This window comes from Typopeltis vanoorti, chromosome 8, assembly GCF_054136105.1.
Source record: "Typopeltis vanoorti isolate ZY-2024b chromosome 8, IOZ_Tvanoo_1.0, whole genome shotgun sequence".
In the NCBI taxonomy this organism is placed as follows: Eukaryota; Metazoa; Arthropoda; class Arachnida; order Uropygi; family Thelyphonidae; genus Typopeltis; species Typopeltis vanoorti.
Genome location: NC_143556.1, coordinates 2,759,473 through 2,775,299, shown reverse-complemented (window position 1 = coordinate 2,775,299; position 15,827 = coordinate 2,759,473). Strand labels below are relative to the sequence as shown.

General features: G+C 41.2%; 1 protein-coding gene across 1 annotated transcript in view; it reads right to left on the bottom strand.

The window, feature by feature from the left end:
• The window catches only part of Ddc (aromatic-L-amino-acid decarboxylase), a 204,993-nt gene extending 189,577 nt beyond the window's left edge, over positions 1 to 15,416 (bottom strand). The window contains exon 1 of the mRNA XM_090396490.1: positions 15,216 to 15,416. Coding sequence (XP_090252616.1) covers positions 15,216 to 15,416 — 201 coding nt within the window. The remainder of the gene's footprint in view (positions 1 to 15,215) is intronic.
• Positions 15,417 to 15,827: the final 411 nt, after the last annotated feature.

Here is a 15,827-nt window from a genome sequence, read left to right as displayed (position 1 = left end):
TTCTAGATTTTCAACCAGTGATGAACCAAAGAACCAGTACCGAGCTCTGAACTGTATCCTTAATTCCTGAATCTTATAAAAATTAACTCAAATCTCAAATTTATCACTACCTTAGTCTGCAGTCGCGACCTCCAAAATACCTCCCGCTGTGGTTCGAATTTAATGGGGGTGCAGTAGAAAATGATTTCAGACAAGGTAATTGTTAAATCAAAAGAAAACATTTAATTATGCACTAAATAAGTTAGAAATCGTGAATAATTCAGACATGCATTCACTTCTAAATCAATTTCAGTTAAATCATAATCATTCAGTCTCTCTGATCCTTTCTTAACAAGCTTAGCTAACAGTTCCACGTGGCACTCGAACAAAGGTGAAACAAAGGCTAATGCCTCACCACTATCGAGTTTAATTCTATCACGCATTAATCTCAATGCCAATATCAGTTAAAATATATTCACTCAATTTCTCTAACTTCGATTTCAAACAAGCATAGGTATTAAATCCATATAATTCTCAAACAAAGGAAATGCTAAGGTATATGATACAATTCTACTAAGGATATGTATCATCACAGACGTACAGGTCATGCTCCAATTTCTGCATTCATATCTTGGAATTTTGTCTGTCTCTCTAAACTAGGTTTCTCGAGTCCTCACGCGAATTCACCACATTCAAGTCTTAAACGTTCTATTAAGGTTACTCTTTCTGCACACTTTCATTGAACAAAGAAAAGGTTTCCACATCACCAGCCAATCGGGATCCGCTGGAAAATCATACACATCTCGATTCAGCTTCACTTTCAGATTTATTTCTGGTTCCGTTCGACCTGAAGTTTCCTTCTCGTCAGACTCGGGCTAGATGAATTTCGGACGTTGAAGACACGTGCTTGCCTTTTACCGGTTATCAGGTTTAAGCAAAGCTCGACCGTCTGTGCTGTATACCGGACCTCAGCTCCGCTGAACGAATCTTCTATCGGCAGATTCTCAAGGTCTGCTCGGCATTGTTTCTTCGCTTGTGGCTCGACGCTTCGCCCAAGAGACCGGGACGAACATCGGGGCACGAAGAGAATGGCTCCCACAAGACCGAAAGACTGACCGGCAAGGGACTCTGGCCGGAGATCCGACGAAACTAGAGAAAAAGCCCCGGTCCAGCGCTGCGTTGCCTTTTTAAATTACGCGCCCCCACACTTCCGTACTGCGTCCTCTCCTTTTCCTTCCTTTTTCACTTCAAAGCGCAACTCCTTTCACGAGCGCCACATTCTCTCCTAGTCATCACTTTGGTGGTGGGAGGGGGTTTAGTCGCGTGCCTTCCCTTCACGGTCAACGCGTACTCTGGCGCACTTGCATTGTATCTGGCAATCGATCTTTGACCCGTTAAGCCCTCACTCAAGTGCACAAACACTCATGTTTTTTTTAGCAAAGCTCAGGCAGTGGACAACAAAATGCATGATAATATTAAGGGATAAATAACAGAATTCTAAAATTACTAAATTGTCTGGCACCGTTACATCAATTTAACCTGCTTGACATATCACAGTATGTGCAAAGTTTAAAATTGCCTTTTAAGCTCTGAAGAAACTATAAGTCAACCATTTTTAGTTTTATTCAGAACTTAGCAGTATTTTTTGCGACCCCTACAGGTCTGTAACCTGCTGCATTACTGGAGAGATTTATCGACGAATGCTGGAAAATTTTGTCATTCCTGCATTGCAGCAAAGACAATGTTTGGGCTCCGTAATTTTTACGCAGGATGGAGCGCGGCCACACATCGAACGTTCAGTACAGCGCCAGCATTTCAGTTTTGAGAGGGTTTTCAGTCAGTTCTTTCCGAAGGCATGGTCGCCTCGATCTCTACACATCACTCCATGTGACTTTTGGCTGTGGGGTTGTGTGAAATCCGTTGTGTATGTTGGTGGCGTTCCCAACTTGCACGTCTTGAAAGAGAACATAAAATGGGCTGTTAGGAACATCCAATCGTACTCCTCACACTCAGCTGTAGAGCATGTCGCACACCGGATGCAATTGGTTGTACACAAGAAAGGTCAGCACATTGAAAATCGTGTATGTGGTCCAGGGGACCCTGATCCTGATGCATAAAACATCATTTCCTGTGAGTTCAATCACTACGTTAATTTCTGTGTCTCTCGCAAGTCGTTGTTTTACTTTAATTATTATTCTTATTATCATCGTAACGCGCCACATATCCACCTGGAATGAGTGACGCGGCTGTCGCTTACATCGTCGAAATGTTATTATTCCGTTTTATCTGCCTTAAATGTAATTATCCGCTTGTTTTAGGCTCCTCCATCGTCAAAATTTTCCCTATCGGCGACTTTTGGTACTAAATATTTTTTTTCGCGGAAATCATCTCCCCAAGTCTCAATATAAAAATTGGTCTCATTCCGTTTATTGGTTTTGGCTGCAGATGCCTCCAAACAGGGAAAGTTATTTTATGGCCTCCTTGTACATAAATGAATACATGCGATTAAAATGATCACTCAGATATAACTTCAGTTTGGAGGCAGTTTATCTGGGGTTTTTTCATCCCGAAAGCGGCCAAACCGGCCCCGTAAACACACAGGGTACAGACATAGGATATGGTATGGCAAGGAAGACACCTTGCTCATAGTCATTTCGTTATATATAACTGCCCTTAAACAGCTGAAAGGCTATAACCAGTACAACAATCTCTCCCCCCCCCCAAAAAAAAATCTACCTAGTAAAGTCTCCCCACCTGGGACCAGTTGGAGAATGTAAAGTGGGCTACCACAGCGTTGCATGTGGCCAAATGCACATCGCTGTGTTACCAGTCAATAAGAAAGATTGTTCACTTGTAAAATAATTCGCTTTCTGCAGGAGAGCGCGCTTAAAATGTTTACAACTCGCAAGACTGCTCTCAGCAGGAGACGCTGCTAAGTGACAATAACCTCGATGACAGAAAGTAATGCGGAGTTCGTGAAAACATCGGAGAATGTAAACGGGATAACGACCATCCGATTCAAGTGGAGGCTTGAAGAGAGGGAGAGAGAGAGAGAGAGCGAAATGCAGTCTCGTGTTTTCTCTCTTTATTTAGTTTTCCTTTTTTTTTTTTTAAATAAAGAAATACGTGGGGAACTACGGAGCAAGAAATGATGGCAAACTGAAATCCCGTGTTGAAGCGATACTGCGGGAAGAAGACACGAGGAGTGCAAACAAAAGCAACGTCAGACGCCATTCCCGCAGTTTGAAAGGTAAATGGAGTGCGTCTGAATGGATGAGCGGCATCATTAAACGGCAGAAACTACATAATAAGCAGCTAATGCGGAGGATGATAAAAGGGCAAACGGCGATGCTTGCAGTACCGAACACAGACCAATAAGGCGGCGGTGGAGTCTGATGAGAAAATCCCAATGCGCTCTTTCACCGGAAAGGAAAAACAAGAATGACTTTGGTGAATATCAGCGAGTGCATTTGAATCACTGACCAACCACGTTTGCAATGAGAGAACATCTCTGTGTGGATCATCCGAGTCGAAATCATAGAATACTTGACCCTGCGGGACGAACACATAAAAGAGTGAAGGGAGACCGCTTGTGGTTCTAAAGAGATTGCGTCAACACAGCAACAGGATTAGCTGGGACATCAGCGCGTTCGATAAAGGAATGCGCAAAAAAATTAAATGCAAAGAAGGCGTGCATGTGTGTGTGTGTGGGTGACAGAGAGAGAGAGAGAGAGAGAGAGAGAGAGGTCACAGCATGAGGGTGGTGGTAATCCCAAAACAAAGGCAGAAAATATTCCGGGTCATTTTGGAAGCGATTGTTAAAGCTTTGAATAAGGTGGTTACGATCCAAATTCAGGAGCTGATGGTGACAGGAAAATTAATGCAGGAAAGAATGAAGGTAACAGAGTCAAAGAGACTGACGTTGGCAGCTGCTGATGATATCGCGAAGAGAGATAGTTTGCTGATAGTGCAAAACGCAAAATGATAGTGAGAAAAGGAAAGGGAAACAGGTTGAGAACCTGAACGGATTATCGCTGGTTGCGTCATGTTTGTTAGTGGGACGTTGCTATTGGATGCCGAGCGAGCAACAGATTAATGCAACAGTGGATGGTGACAAAAGCATCGCTAAGGATAAAACTGCTGCGCTGCAAATAACTTTTCAACATAGCACTGCTATGTTCGGAAGAACCTTGACCAGGAAGGATATTTAAAGTTACGATTCCATCCCGACAGCAACAACCTTTCGATGAGTCCTTTGAGGTCTTGAAAATCTTGTTCGATCCATCTAAGCTGCAATTGGCCTGCTTCCCCGACCCCCGATGTAATTATTGGAAGGAAATTTCCACATAAGGTCATGCCTGTTTCGCGGGGTGAAAAAATCTGAATTTTCGGGACCCTGGTGAAGGTTCTTCGTGTCCCGGACGAGATTCGAACCCGGGTCTTTCCATTCAAAGGAATTTGTGAATAAGGTACAGGGCCCTCGAAGTGCAGTGCAACAGCCTTAAGGGATGTGATAGACCAGTAGCGCACTCATGAATTAATCTTCGGAGGGGAGGGGTTTGATCCAGAATTGAGTAGACGATTTGAGAATACACACCACGCATCGCATACGACCTATGACTGAGCATTTGCAATGATCGCTAATTCATAAGTACGATAGAAATAGGAGACACGAAACAACATAAATAAAAAAAAAAGAATTTTAATTAGGAGATTTTCGGAAAATTTTCTGGTTTTTTTTTTTTCCTTTTTCTTTGGGGGAGCCAGGGTCCCTTGGTCCCCCCCCCTCTGGGTGCGCCACTGTGATAGACATACGGGGTCTTCCCAAAATTTCTTCTGTGGACCGCATTTGATGAAACCTGCTGGCAGTAAGACTGCTCTGCTGATACGTGTGAATATAGCGCTGTGTTCAGGTAAACATAGTTTAATTTTTAAGTTCATTCTCTCTCTCTCTCTCTCTCTCTCTCTCTCTCTCTCTCTCTGAATTTTGAAATTGACGTTGCGGAAGCGAAGGCAAATAATACACAAACTTCTGCCTAAAATCCAGTCAAATGCGGCATGTTGCAAACAGGGATGAGACAATCGGAGTAAACGAAAGTAACACCACCTTCCAGTTATTTTTTATAAGAATTGACGATTGATCTTTGAGAAGTGTGCATTTGGACAACACGAATCCTTACACGACGTCAAACTGTCACAAAAAAAAGGTTACTTAAATATCCTCGCTCATTCACGGCAAAATGTCTTCCGAAAAGGTCACGGAATGGCTTATTGAAAGGTAAAAATAATCACCCCCCCCCCCCAAAAAAAAAAACTCTCAGGCAGCGTTGATCGATTGCAAACATAGATTTTCATCGGTGTTTCCCGGTTGTAAATGCAGCTTGATTTTGTCCAGCATTTCAGTGGACAAACTTGCAAAACAATAATAAAAAAAAAGAAAAGAAAAGAAAGAAAAATGAAAAGAAAAACAAAGCTTTGTTCATTTAGCTCAATTAGAGAGAAACGATGATGATAATAATGAAACAAGAAAACTTTCAGGCGTTAAATCAAGCAATTTCGTAAACTTGGTTTTCATCCTTTTTCTCAAGGGAAGCAAACAGACAAGTAAGCCAAGTTCGCGCCTGAACATAGCTCAAGTCTGAGGCAACTCGTGGTAAAGGTGGAGCAAGTTCTGATCACTTTCCCTGGTATCTCCCATAATGCAAAGAACATCCCCTTGCGGACATGTATACTGCTATGCATTAAGGCAAGGGCCACTACCCAGACCGGTTTTGACCTTTATTGAGATCTCGTCAGTGGGAGCCAGACCCTGAGATGCCAAGGTTGGAGTAATGCAGAACTTATATAAATTTTACCTGTACAAGTTGCCACAAGGTGCTTTGACCTTATTAAATGAAAATCTCACGATGAGAGAAAGATGTAGAAAGTTTTTTACCTCGGATATACCATACGTTAAAGATAGCAAGCGATTTTATAAACTCGGTTTTAATCCTTTTTCCCAAGTCCACCTTTACCACGAGTTGCCTCAGGCCTGAAAATGCTTCAGGCGCAAACTTGACTTACCTGCTTGTTTGCCTACTTGGGATAAAGGATTAAAATCAAGTTAAGAAAATTGCTTGTTAAGAAAACAAAAGAAACGCTAATCGGAATGAAGGTGCGTTAACCGTGATCAAAGCAAGTGCGATGTTGCCTTTTCACGATCGACGTCTCGAAGTATTTTGCAGACGTTCATCAGAATCTCCACAGAAGCCTTTCGTTCGTTTTCCTTTTCTTTCTTCTCCACCAAATCGATTTCCTTCTCTTTCCTGCTCGCAGTTTCCAACTGCCAAGATCTACAGCCCCCACCCCCCACCCCCAACACCTCGTGCGCCTTCTTCCCTAACTGACCGCACACTTAGCGGTCTGAGAACGCGAATCCATCCGGAAACTGTTGGAGCGATGAATAGCCGCACTTAACTTCGCTCGTATTGGCTTGCGACGTTTCGTTCCCCTTAATTTTCCTCTCCCGCGCCGGAAATTACGACAGTCGGAAGATGAATAACGTCAGAGATGGGAACAAGCCGACCGGATGATCGATCTTTATATCGTTAAGTGCGTTTTGCGGTTTTGACAGGAGTTGATCTTGTGACACTCGTCCAGCCGAAATCCGTCCACTGCAGACTGCACTCCCTCTTCCCCCCCCCTCCCCCTCTCTAACTGAGTCAGAGTCGTTTCATTTGCATCTACAGAGAAAAGATACATTTCGGAAATATTCTTCCTCCTCTTTCTTTCACAAAACGAGATTATTCGGACACACGAGTGCTTCACTAACGTTTCGTTTTCATAAATGCTGACGGAATGTCTTTGGCCGCAGTTACTCCGCGAGCTTTCATAGTTCAGTTGACATTGACGATGACCATCGGTATTGAACCTGGGTGAGAACCCAGGTTCAATACCGATTCAATATCGATTGAATACCGATTCGATACCCTTCTAGAACGAGAAGAACCTTTTCTAAGGGTTTGAATTTATCCCGAGAATCTTTGGTAAGAGGTGGCGGGTTTTCCTTCAGGGGAAAACCCGCCACCTCTGAAAACAGGAAATCGGCCACAAGAACACACGCAAACTCTCAAAATAGCCTTAGTTGCTTTGGCTGTAAATCCAAAACAGCCCATATCCCCACCCCAATCCCATGGGTGGAGTTCGTATTAAATGTCGATATACAAACGCTGGTATTTTGATTCCTTCCTACACCAAAATGCCAGTCGATCCTCCAGTCCGTGCAGTTTCGGCTCGATCTCAACCGTCGTGCTATTCTTCCCAGAGGTGTTCTGAAGGAAACAACTCGAGACGACGTCTACTACCCCCCCCCCCTTATCAATCTGAATTCTTTTCGGAATGAGATGGTTCGCTATTGGGTTGGTATTAGAAAGCCTGCGACAGGTCGTCATGCGTTTGATTTTGAGGGCAAAAACCCATCGCGTTTCAAAAGCATCAATAGAATCGAACGTCGGCGTGGCTGAGCTGATCCTGTTTCATTCTTTCTTGGTTTCGAGGGTATAATTGGCGGCTTCTTCGCCATCACATTTCAATGCCATCCACAGTCGACGTTAATCACAACACGTCGTCGGAAGTCGACTAACTCTTAAACTACGTTCCGCTACCATCGAACACAGCGCTGCAATTACTTGACGTGCACTCCCTTGCTTTCGTACTTGCTGCGTGACGTTGGTTTATCACCCGTGCGCAGGAAACGAGAATGCGCCATCATTCGTGCAACAGTCTGTTGTGTTCCTTATGACAGACAACATACAAAATAAATAAATAAAATTTAAATAAAATTAAAAAAAATCAGCTAACGCCTTTTTATTTCCGTATATACAGGGAGTAGGCGAGGCCGTTACAGTGCAACTAACTTTTTTTTTTTTTTTTTTTGTGAACAGTTGGGAAGTAGCCGGATTTCAACTCTCTCATCATCGTCTAGAGATGGAGAACGTTACGTTCGCGCAGTTTGCCACATGAGAAGTGAAGTGGGTGGATGTTGGCCTACGGTCCATTTTGATGACTTGCAAAATTTAGAAAAAAAAATAAAAAAAAGTCTTTACAGTAGGAAAACGCCATCGCCTACGTTCGAGTAATCGTAAGACCAACATAAAAGCGCCTCGAGTCAGTGAATTCATCTTCCAAATCGATCTTCAAAAACTAGAATCGATCCTTCAAAAGTTTTTTTTTTTTGTGTGTGTGTGTGTGTGTGTGTGTGTGTGTGTGTGTGTGTGTGTGTGTGTGTGTGTGTGTGTGATGAAGACTATCGCGAGTTGCGGAGAATCGAATAAAATTGGCGAATTAAATCGTTCAGTTTTAATTGTTTTTGTTTTCAAAATAAATGAACAATCAACGATGTGTTCCAAACTGGGTTTAACTCATTAAGAAGCCAAGCATTTTAAAGTTTTAAAATTTCTCCTGCTGTTCGAAACAGGAAAAATTTGAAATGCGGTGAGGGCGATTCATCACAAACACATCCTCGCCAATCGCATTTTGAGAAAGCACAAAAACAAAATCCAAAACGCGTCAATAAAACGAATGAAATAGCAAAGCACTCATGAAGCGACTCAATCCGACATTGCAAGCGCTTTCTTTTACTGTTTCCACATCGAAACACCCCTCTTCATTCGGACTGACCCACGCAGCGCAGATAAAAGGGAACAGTGGACGAGTGGGTTTGACCAACTCAGGAGAATTGAACTCGAGTGGTATTGTGACAATTTTTTTTTTTTTAATTTAGCAATATTTTAAGCGTGTTCTGTTTTAATTCTATGAGTGCAATCTCTTCAGCTTTGCAGTAAAGAGCACTCTTGCGGAATTTTTTGGAAACATATTTGATTTACATCAAGTTCGCTCATTATCATCATCATAATATTAATCTCATTAATTTAGTCTTTGCATTCTCTTCTTTAATTTTAGTTTCAACGTTTGCTGTCTACGATATGCAAGAATCTTAATTATATTTCCCAAGGGCCATTTATCAACTGGTGAGATCTTGCTGAGCAATAAATACAAAATGTTATATTCAGGCAATGATAATCAAGGAAAAGAAGGAGTAGCCATAGTATTCAACACAAAATACGAGGCTAATCTTCTTGAATGGCAGGCAGCCTCAAGTAGAGTGATGTGGGCAAATATGAGAATGGGGAACTGGACAATGAGACTTATTTGTGCCTATGGTCCACAGAAGGTTCTACTAAGGTAGAAACGAGGAATTTTTTGAGGCTTTAGAAAAAGCAACTGATACAATGAAAAATGAAAAGTTGGTCCTTGTTGGCGATCTAAATAGCAGAATAGGAAATGATTGTGAGACATACAAAAATATTTTGGGAAAATTTGGAGAAAAGAACAAAGCTAATAATCATGGCAAATATCTGTTGGATTTCTGCTCAGGACATGGACTGGTTATTACTAACACCATGTTCCAACATAAAAATGTGCACAAATTCACATGGAGAGAAGAGGCTAGGAATAAGAAAAGTCTCATTGACTATGTTATTGTTGATAGTGATGTTTTCTCCCTGGTGCAGGACACCAGAGTGTACAGAGGATTTGAAATTGGAAGCGATCACTATTTAGTCCTGAGCAGGATAAAATTGAATTTCATATTGAAAAGAATGACATGTAAGAAAGTTTTAAAGCGAATAAAAGTTGAGAAGCTCTCAGATGTAAACTGTAGACTAAAATACATAGAGATCATTGAAGAAAAAATGAAAGACTTTAAGAACAGGAATCAAACCTTGGAGATTCATTGGCAAACCTTGAAGAAAACCCTGATTGATTCAGCAAGAGAAGCATGTAGTGAGGTTGTCTGCAAGGATAGAAAAATCAGAACTCCATGGTGGACACAGGAAGTTAAAGAGGCAGTGAAGGAAAAGAATAAAGCATATCAAAAATTCCTGGCAAATAAGTCAGCTTGTGCTCTGAGAGAATTCAGAGATATATTCCACAGAAATAGATGCTATCAGGATCAGATCTTCACTTTATGACAAATAGTTGAGAAAGCATGGGAATATAACAAAGATGTGTATTTAAGTTTTGTCAATTTGGAAAAGGCATATGACAAGGTGCCAAGAGAGAAGCTGTTCAATACGCTGCAGTTATATGGTGTCAACGAGGCATTATATCAAGCAATACTTAGTCTTTATTTGAGTTGTAAGTCAGCAGTTAAAATTGAAGGAAGTACAGGAAGATGGTTTAATGTTAAATCTGGTGTGAGACAAGGATGTACATTATCCCCTCTGTTATTCATTATCTATATGGATCACATTATGAAGGAAAGTGGTATTAAACCTGATATCAAAATTGGAAATGTTAATGTCAACTCTTTGCTTTATGCGGATGATGTTATACTTCTAAATAAATCCGCTACAAGTCTGCAAGATTCTCTGCCTAAACTGAATAACTGTTAATAAATTTGGTATGAAATCAGCAATAACAACAGACAATGAAAATAGGCTGAAACACTGAAAATATCAACTGCACCATGAATGGAGAACCTGTGGAACAAGTAAAACGTTTCAGCTACTTAGGGAAGATTTTTAGTGAAGATGGTAAATTAAATATGGAAATAGACAGCAGAATCAACAAAGTAAGGTAGGAAGTCAATTGAATAAATTCATATGGAATAAGAGAGAAATTAGCCAAAACACTAAATTAGCTGTATACAAGACAGTGTTCAAACCAATTTTAACTTCTGGATGTGAGAGTTGGGTCAGAAGTAAAACACTTGACGAAAGAATAGAAACTGCAGATATGAGTGTCCTGAGAATCTCAGGTGGTATGGTCACTTAAACAGAATGGACGAGGAAAGATTAGCAAAACAAGTGTTCTCCGCCAGGTTGGCAGGAAAACGACCCAGAGGAAGACCAAGATATAGGTGGATTGATACAGTAAAACGTGCCTTAGACGATAGAAACACGAGATCTGATAATGATAACTTTGGAGTCTTGACAAGTAACAGACTAATTTGGAGGAAAATTGTAGATAGGAAGTTAGTAATGATGTAATTTTGTTTCATGTAGTACTATCATATCCTGTACTTGGCAGGAATTTGATGATGATGATGATGATGATGATGAGGGCCATTTATGCCGATTTGAATACGTCTTGTGCTCATTTGCCCCAAGCAAGTTTCCCCCTCTGAAATTTTTATGTTCACGGATCAAACTCGACCCGCATTTAAAGAAAGCTATTGAATCTTTTATTCTGCAATATACAGTTCTTGTTGAAATGCATCTTAAAAAAACAGTTTAAATAATAATAATAATAATAATAATATTAATGTTAATAATAACAACAACGAATTTTTTGTTAATATGATATCTTGTTTTGACTGTGTATCAATTATATGAATAAATAATAACAACAACAAGAAAGCTCTTATCAGATTCAGCAGCACCTCACGCGAAAGTTCAACATAAAACCAAATATCATTCGGAACATTCTTCAAATGCTCAGATGTGCCACACCACTGCGAAACAGGCTCGTCCTGCAGGATATTCTTGCTCACTGGCCAGAAATAGTTATACTGCAGGAAACTGACTTCCTTTGCAACAGCAAAGCTTCAGATCAACACTGGAAGAACTGGCCTTATACCATGCACCACTGTCCTGCCATACAACTTCATGGATCAGGAGTCAGCATCGGAATCCACAAAAACAGCGCCCTAAAATTAGAAATAATCGATACTTTTCCTGGGTGTGCAATATAAGCGCTCATTACAACTCAGACAGGAAAGAAAATACGTATTATTAACATAATCATGGCACAAAGCGAACAGCTTGCAGTGCAAGTACTAGAGTACATCCAGTACATTGATCTTGCTGAGTAGATACTCAGCAAGATCAATGACCACCTCATACTAGGCAGGAGATTTCAACTGCACTCTGGATCCTGCAATGGACAGACAACAATGCCAAGAACATCGACACTCACTAGCTCATCATCTCCAAGATGTAATAAATGACTACGAGGTGACTGATCCTTTCAAACATTTGCACCCACATGAGAAAGTGTTCTCCTGGAGGGCCAAAGGTAGTCCTAGTAGTGTCTTATACCAGACACTAGTAGGACTACCTTTGGCCCTCCAGCTCGATAGATACTACACATCTATGCACACAACACCCTACGTAAAAAGAGTAACATACCATCCATCTTATGCATCAGACCATGATTCCATCCTTCTGAGCATTTGCATTCCTAGACACACCAGACACAAAGGAGGAGCATACTGGATATTTAATAACAGCATACTACAGGATACAGAATATCTCAGAACCTCCAAAAACTATATCGAAACTCTCATCAGAGATATGTCTACATCCCAATCAATTTCCGAGTGGTGGTCACTCTTTAAATCCAAAGGCAGGGTATTTACCTAAAAATATAGTCACCAGAGGAATTTGAATAAGCATTCAGCCCTTAAAAATTTGCAACAACAACAACAGCAATTACACTATCAGGAATCTGAGGAACATCACTCCCTAGAAATCACCATATCACACCTAGAGCACACTGCAAGAGGAGCACTAATAAGAGCACGACGCAGACACATTAACTTCGCAGATGCACACACAAAGTATGTCTTCTCACTGGAAAAACGCCAACAAGATTGCACCACTATATCTGCTATAACCACAGATAGTGGAAACATCATAGAAAATCATGACGAAATCCTTTTATATACCTTGCAGTACTACAAAAATTTATACCAAGTTAACTCAGCATTTATGGATGCCACTGATATAATTCTCTCCGATGTGGAAAATTCTCACCAGCAACGCGGCATAACAAAGAACTCCCCATCACGCAACACGATTTGACAACTGCCTGCACCTCCTTACCTAAAGATAAATCTCCTGGCATAGACGGGCTCACCATTGAATATTACCAGTCCTTCTGGGAACAGCTTGGACCTATCCTCTACAGAGTATATGTCGACACCAATGCCAATGGCTTCCCACTCAACATGACAACATTATATTCCAAACAAAGGAAACACGACGAAATTAGGAAACTGGAGACCCATCTCCATCATAAACACCGACTATAAAATTATATCAAAATCCATTGCCAACAACATTAAACCAGCTCTGAACGAAATAATAGATAGGCATCAGGGCTATTCCATCCCTGGACGATCTATCCACGAAACATACACCTCATAAGGGATCTCATAAGCATAGCCAACAGCAACAGAAACAATGGGTCTTTAACACTAGACCCAGAAAAGGCTTTCGACCGCATTGAACACTCCTACCTATTCAGCTGCTTGAAAGCCTTCGGTTTTGGTTCAGGCATCATTCATTCTATTAAGATGTTATATGCCAAAGCACACTCTTGCATGAAAATAAATAACAGACTTACCATATCTGTACCATACAGCAGAGGTATTAAACAAGGCTGTCCACTTTCTGGTCTTCTTTACACAATTACCATCGAGCCCTTTTTGTGTAGATTAAGCATGCTACTTAGGGTATCCCGTCCTAAACTTTCCTACCAAACCATAACCCTGACAGCATATGCTGATGATGTTACAATTATAGCCTACAAAGAAGAGGATTTCCATAACATACAAAACAGCATTCTAACAAACTTCTACAAAGACGCCCTTCGAAGATGGAAGAAGCTAAACCTCCAACACACAGTGAAGACAGCATCCCTTCCTGAAATTCTCATTGAACCCATCTTCCACAACACGATGGTGAGATACCCGATCACTCAGAAAGAGATTTTCTTTCCTCCATGGAGCTGGCGAGGCGTGAGGATATTCTCTCCGAGCCTCACCTGGCGCTTTTCAAAATCGCTCGAAAACCTGGAAAACGGAATCAGGCTGAGCAGACACACACTATAAAATCCGCTTTTCAAGCTGCTATGACTGATAATAATTAACGGAAGAGGCGCTCAGCCCTCCTGACTCAGAAGATCCGGTGCCTATCTTTCTGATAAAAACTAATAATTCACGGGAGAAAATTACACCCAGCAACACCAACAGAATCTACAGCACTCTAACACAACAGTCGAACCAAAGAGCTTCATTAGAAAATCCTACATCATCTCGCCAAACACTATTTCAATGGGACCTACCATACTGTACAAGAGCCACCAAACCCGACGCAGATATTCAGTGGAGAATGTGACACAATGTATTACCCACTCGAACTATATTACGAAAAATTAACTCAGATGTCTCAGATAACTGCCTGTTCTGCTACCGATCAGGAAAAGTCCGGCATGTCTACTTGGAGTACCCAGTCAACGCCCAATTAATCCGTTTGTCTCAGGAAACGGCAGCCTCTCATCTATGGTGGTCTTCACACAGAAGAGGAGTATTTCAATCTCTTCCGTGAAGAGTCAAATAATCATTCATTCTGCAATTACCTCTTCAGCACTGCGAAAGCGGTAATATACAGCGTCTATCTCAGACATACAAGACCAAACAGCACAGCAACTTCACAGAGAGAGGCAGCTGACCAACTCCTTGCAGGCTTCAAATGAAGGGTGAGAAGTCGGATCCTACACGAGCATCACCACCACAGACAAAACAACACAGTAGATCTTTTCCACCAAGATTGAAATCCACGGAATCAACTCCTGGCTGAGCAGGGCGACTACATCATAGTCCACTTTCCACCATAGAAGTGACATCATTCCCCCCCCCCCCAAAGAAAGGGGTCAGAAAGATTTTTTGTGCTTAACAGTGCGAATAATAATCAGCTGTCACTTTCATGTAAATAGATACTATTTTCCAATAGCAACTGTTATGTTCTTCCACATATATGTCAGATTTTATGTTCTTATACAGTATCACGTCCAAATAACTGTTAATGGCTTTTATTTAAAAAAAAAATGTAATTCACCTTCTAACTGATATTTCGATGTAACATACCTCAACAAGAGTATGAGCATGTAACCTCTCTGCCTGACTGCAGAGAACCAAAACCGGTTAATCCTGTACATAAGATTGTTATGTTTACAATAAAAGAAACAACATCTATCCATGTGTGTGTGTGTGTGTGTGTGTACATAACCGGAAAGACATTCATTTCAAATTTTTTATTTAAACAAAAAGTGAACACACTCGAGAGTGTGTTCACTTTCGAGTGAACACATCACTTTCACTTTAAGATTTCTCCTCGTGTTTTTTGTCTAGCAGTGTCATCGATTATATCTGAGCTGATTATCCTTGCGGGATTCGAAAGAGAAGTACTTACCCCAGGCATGATCACACGTTCGATGTCTTTGAGAACATCTTCCCACTTCTGACTCTCCTCCGGAGCAGAGTCCGGAAGCAGTTCCCGGATGTATCCTGGCTGGACGTCGGGAAAAACCGACCGAGACCGGATGTTTTCGATATAGTCTGCCACGTAGTCAACCAACTCCTTCGCACACCGACGGAAGTTTTCGGCATCCATTTGAGCCGGAGGAAGGAATCACCCTCACGCACAGAGAATGAAACTCAATTCAGATCTGAAACAAAAGGAAGAATACAAGTGAGTTTGTTTTTCTTAATAAGTAGAGTGATTTTTACTTTGATCACCCGCGTGATGAAAGGAATTTATTACTATTATTATTATTTTTCTTTTTTTTATAGTTTTAAAGTGGTTCCAACTCCTGTTTTAATTTGAAAGTGTTCCCGAGTAACTCTACCAGTCACACCGAAGACAGTGATATAAAATTCACCGAAATCGGCTAAGAAGAAACCAAATTTTGAAGTGTTGAAAAGTGAACAGAGAGGACCGCGGTCAACAACGAGCGAAGAACAAAGGACGTCGCCATCTTTACAATCACGCCAAAACTGCTCAACGGAAGAAAGGTGAGTCATG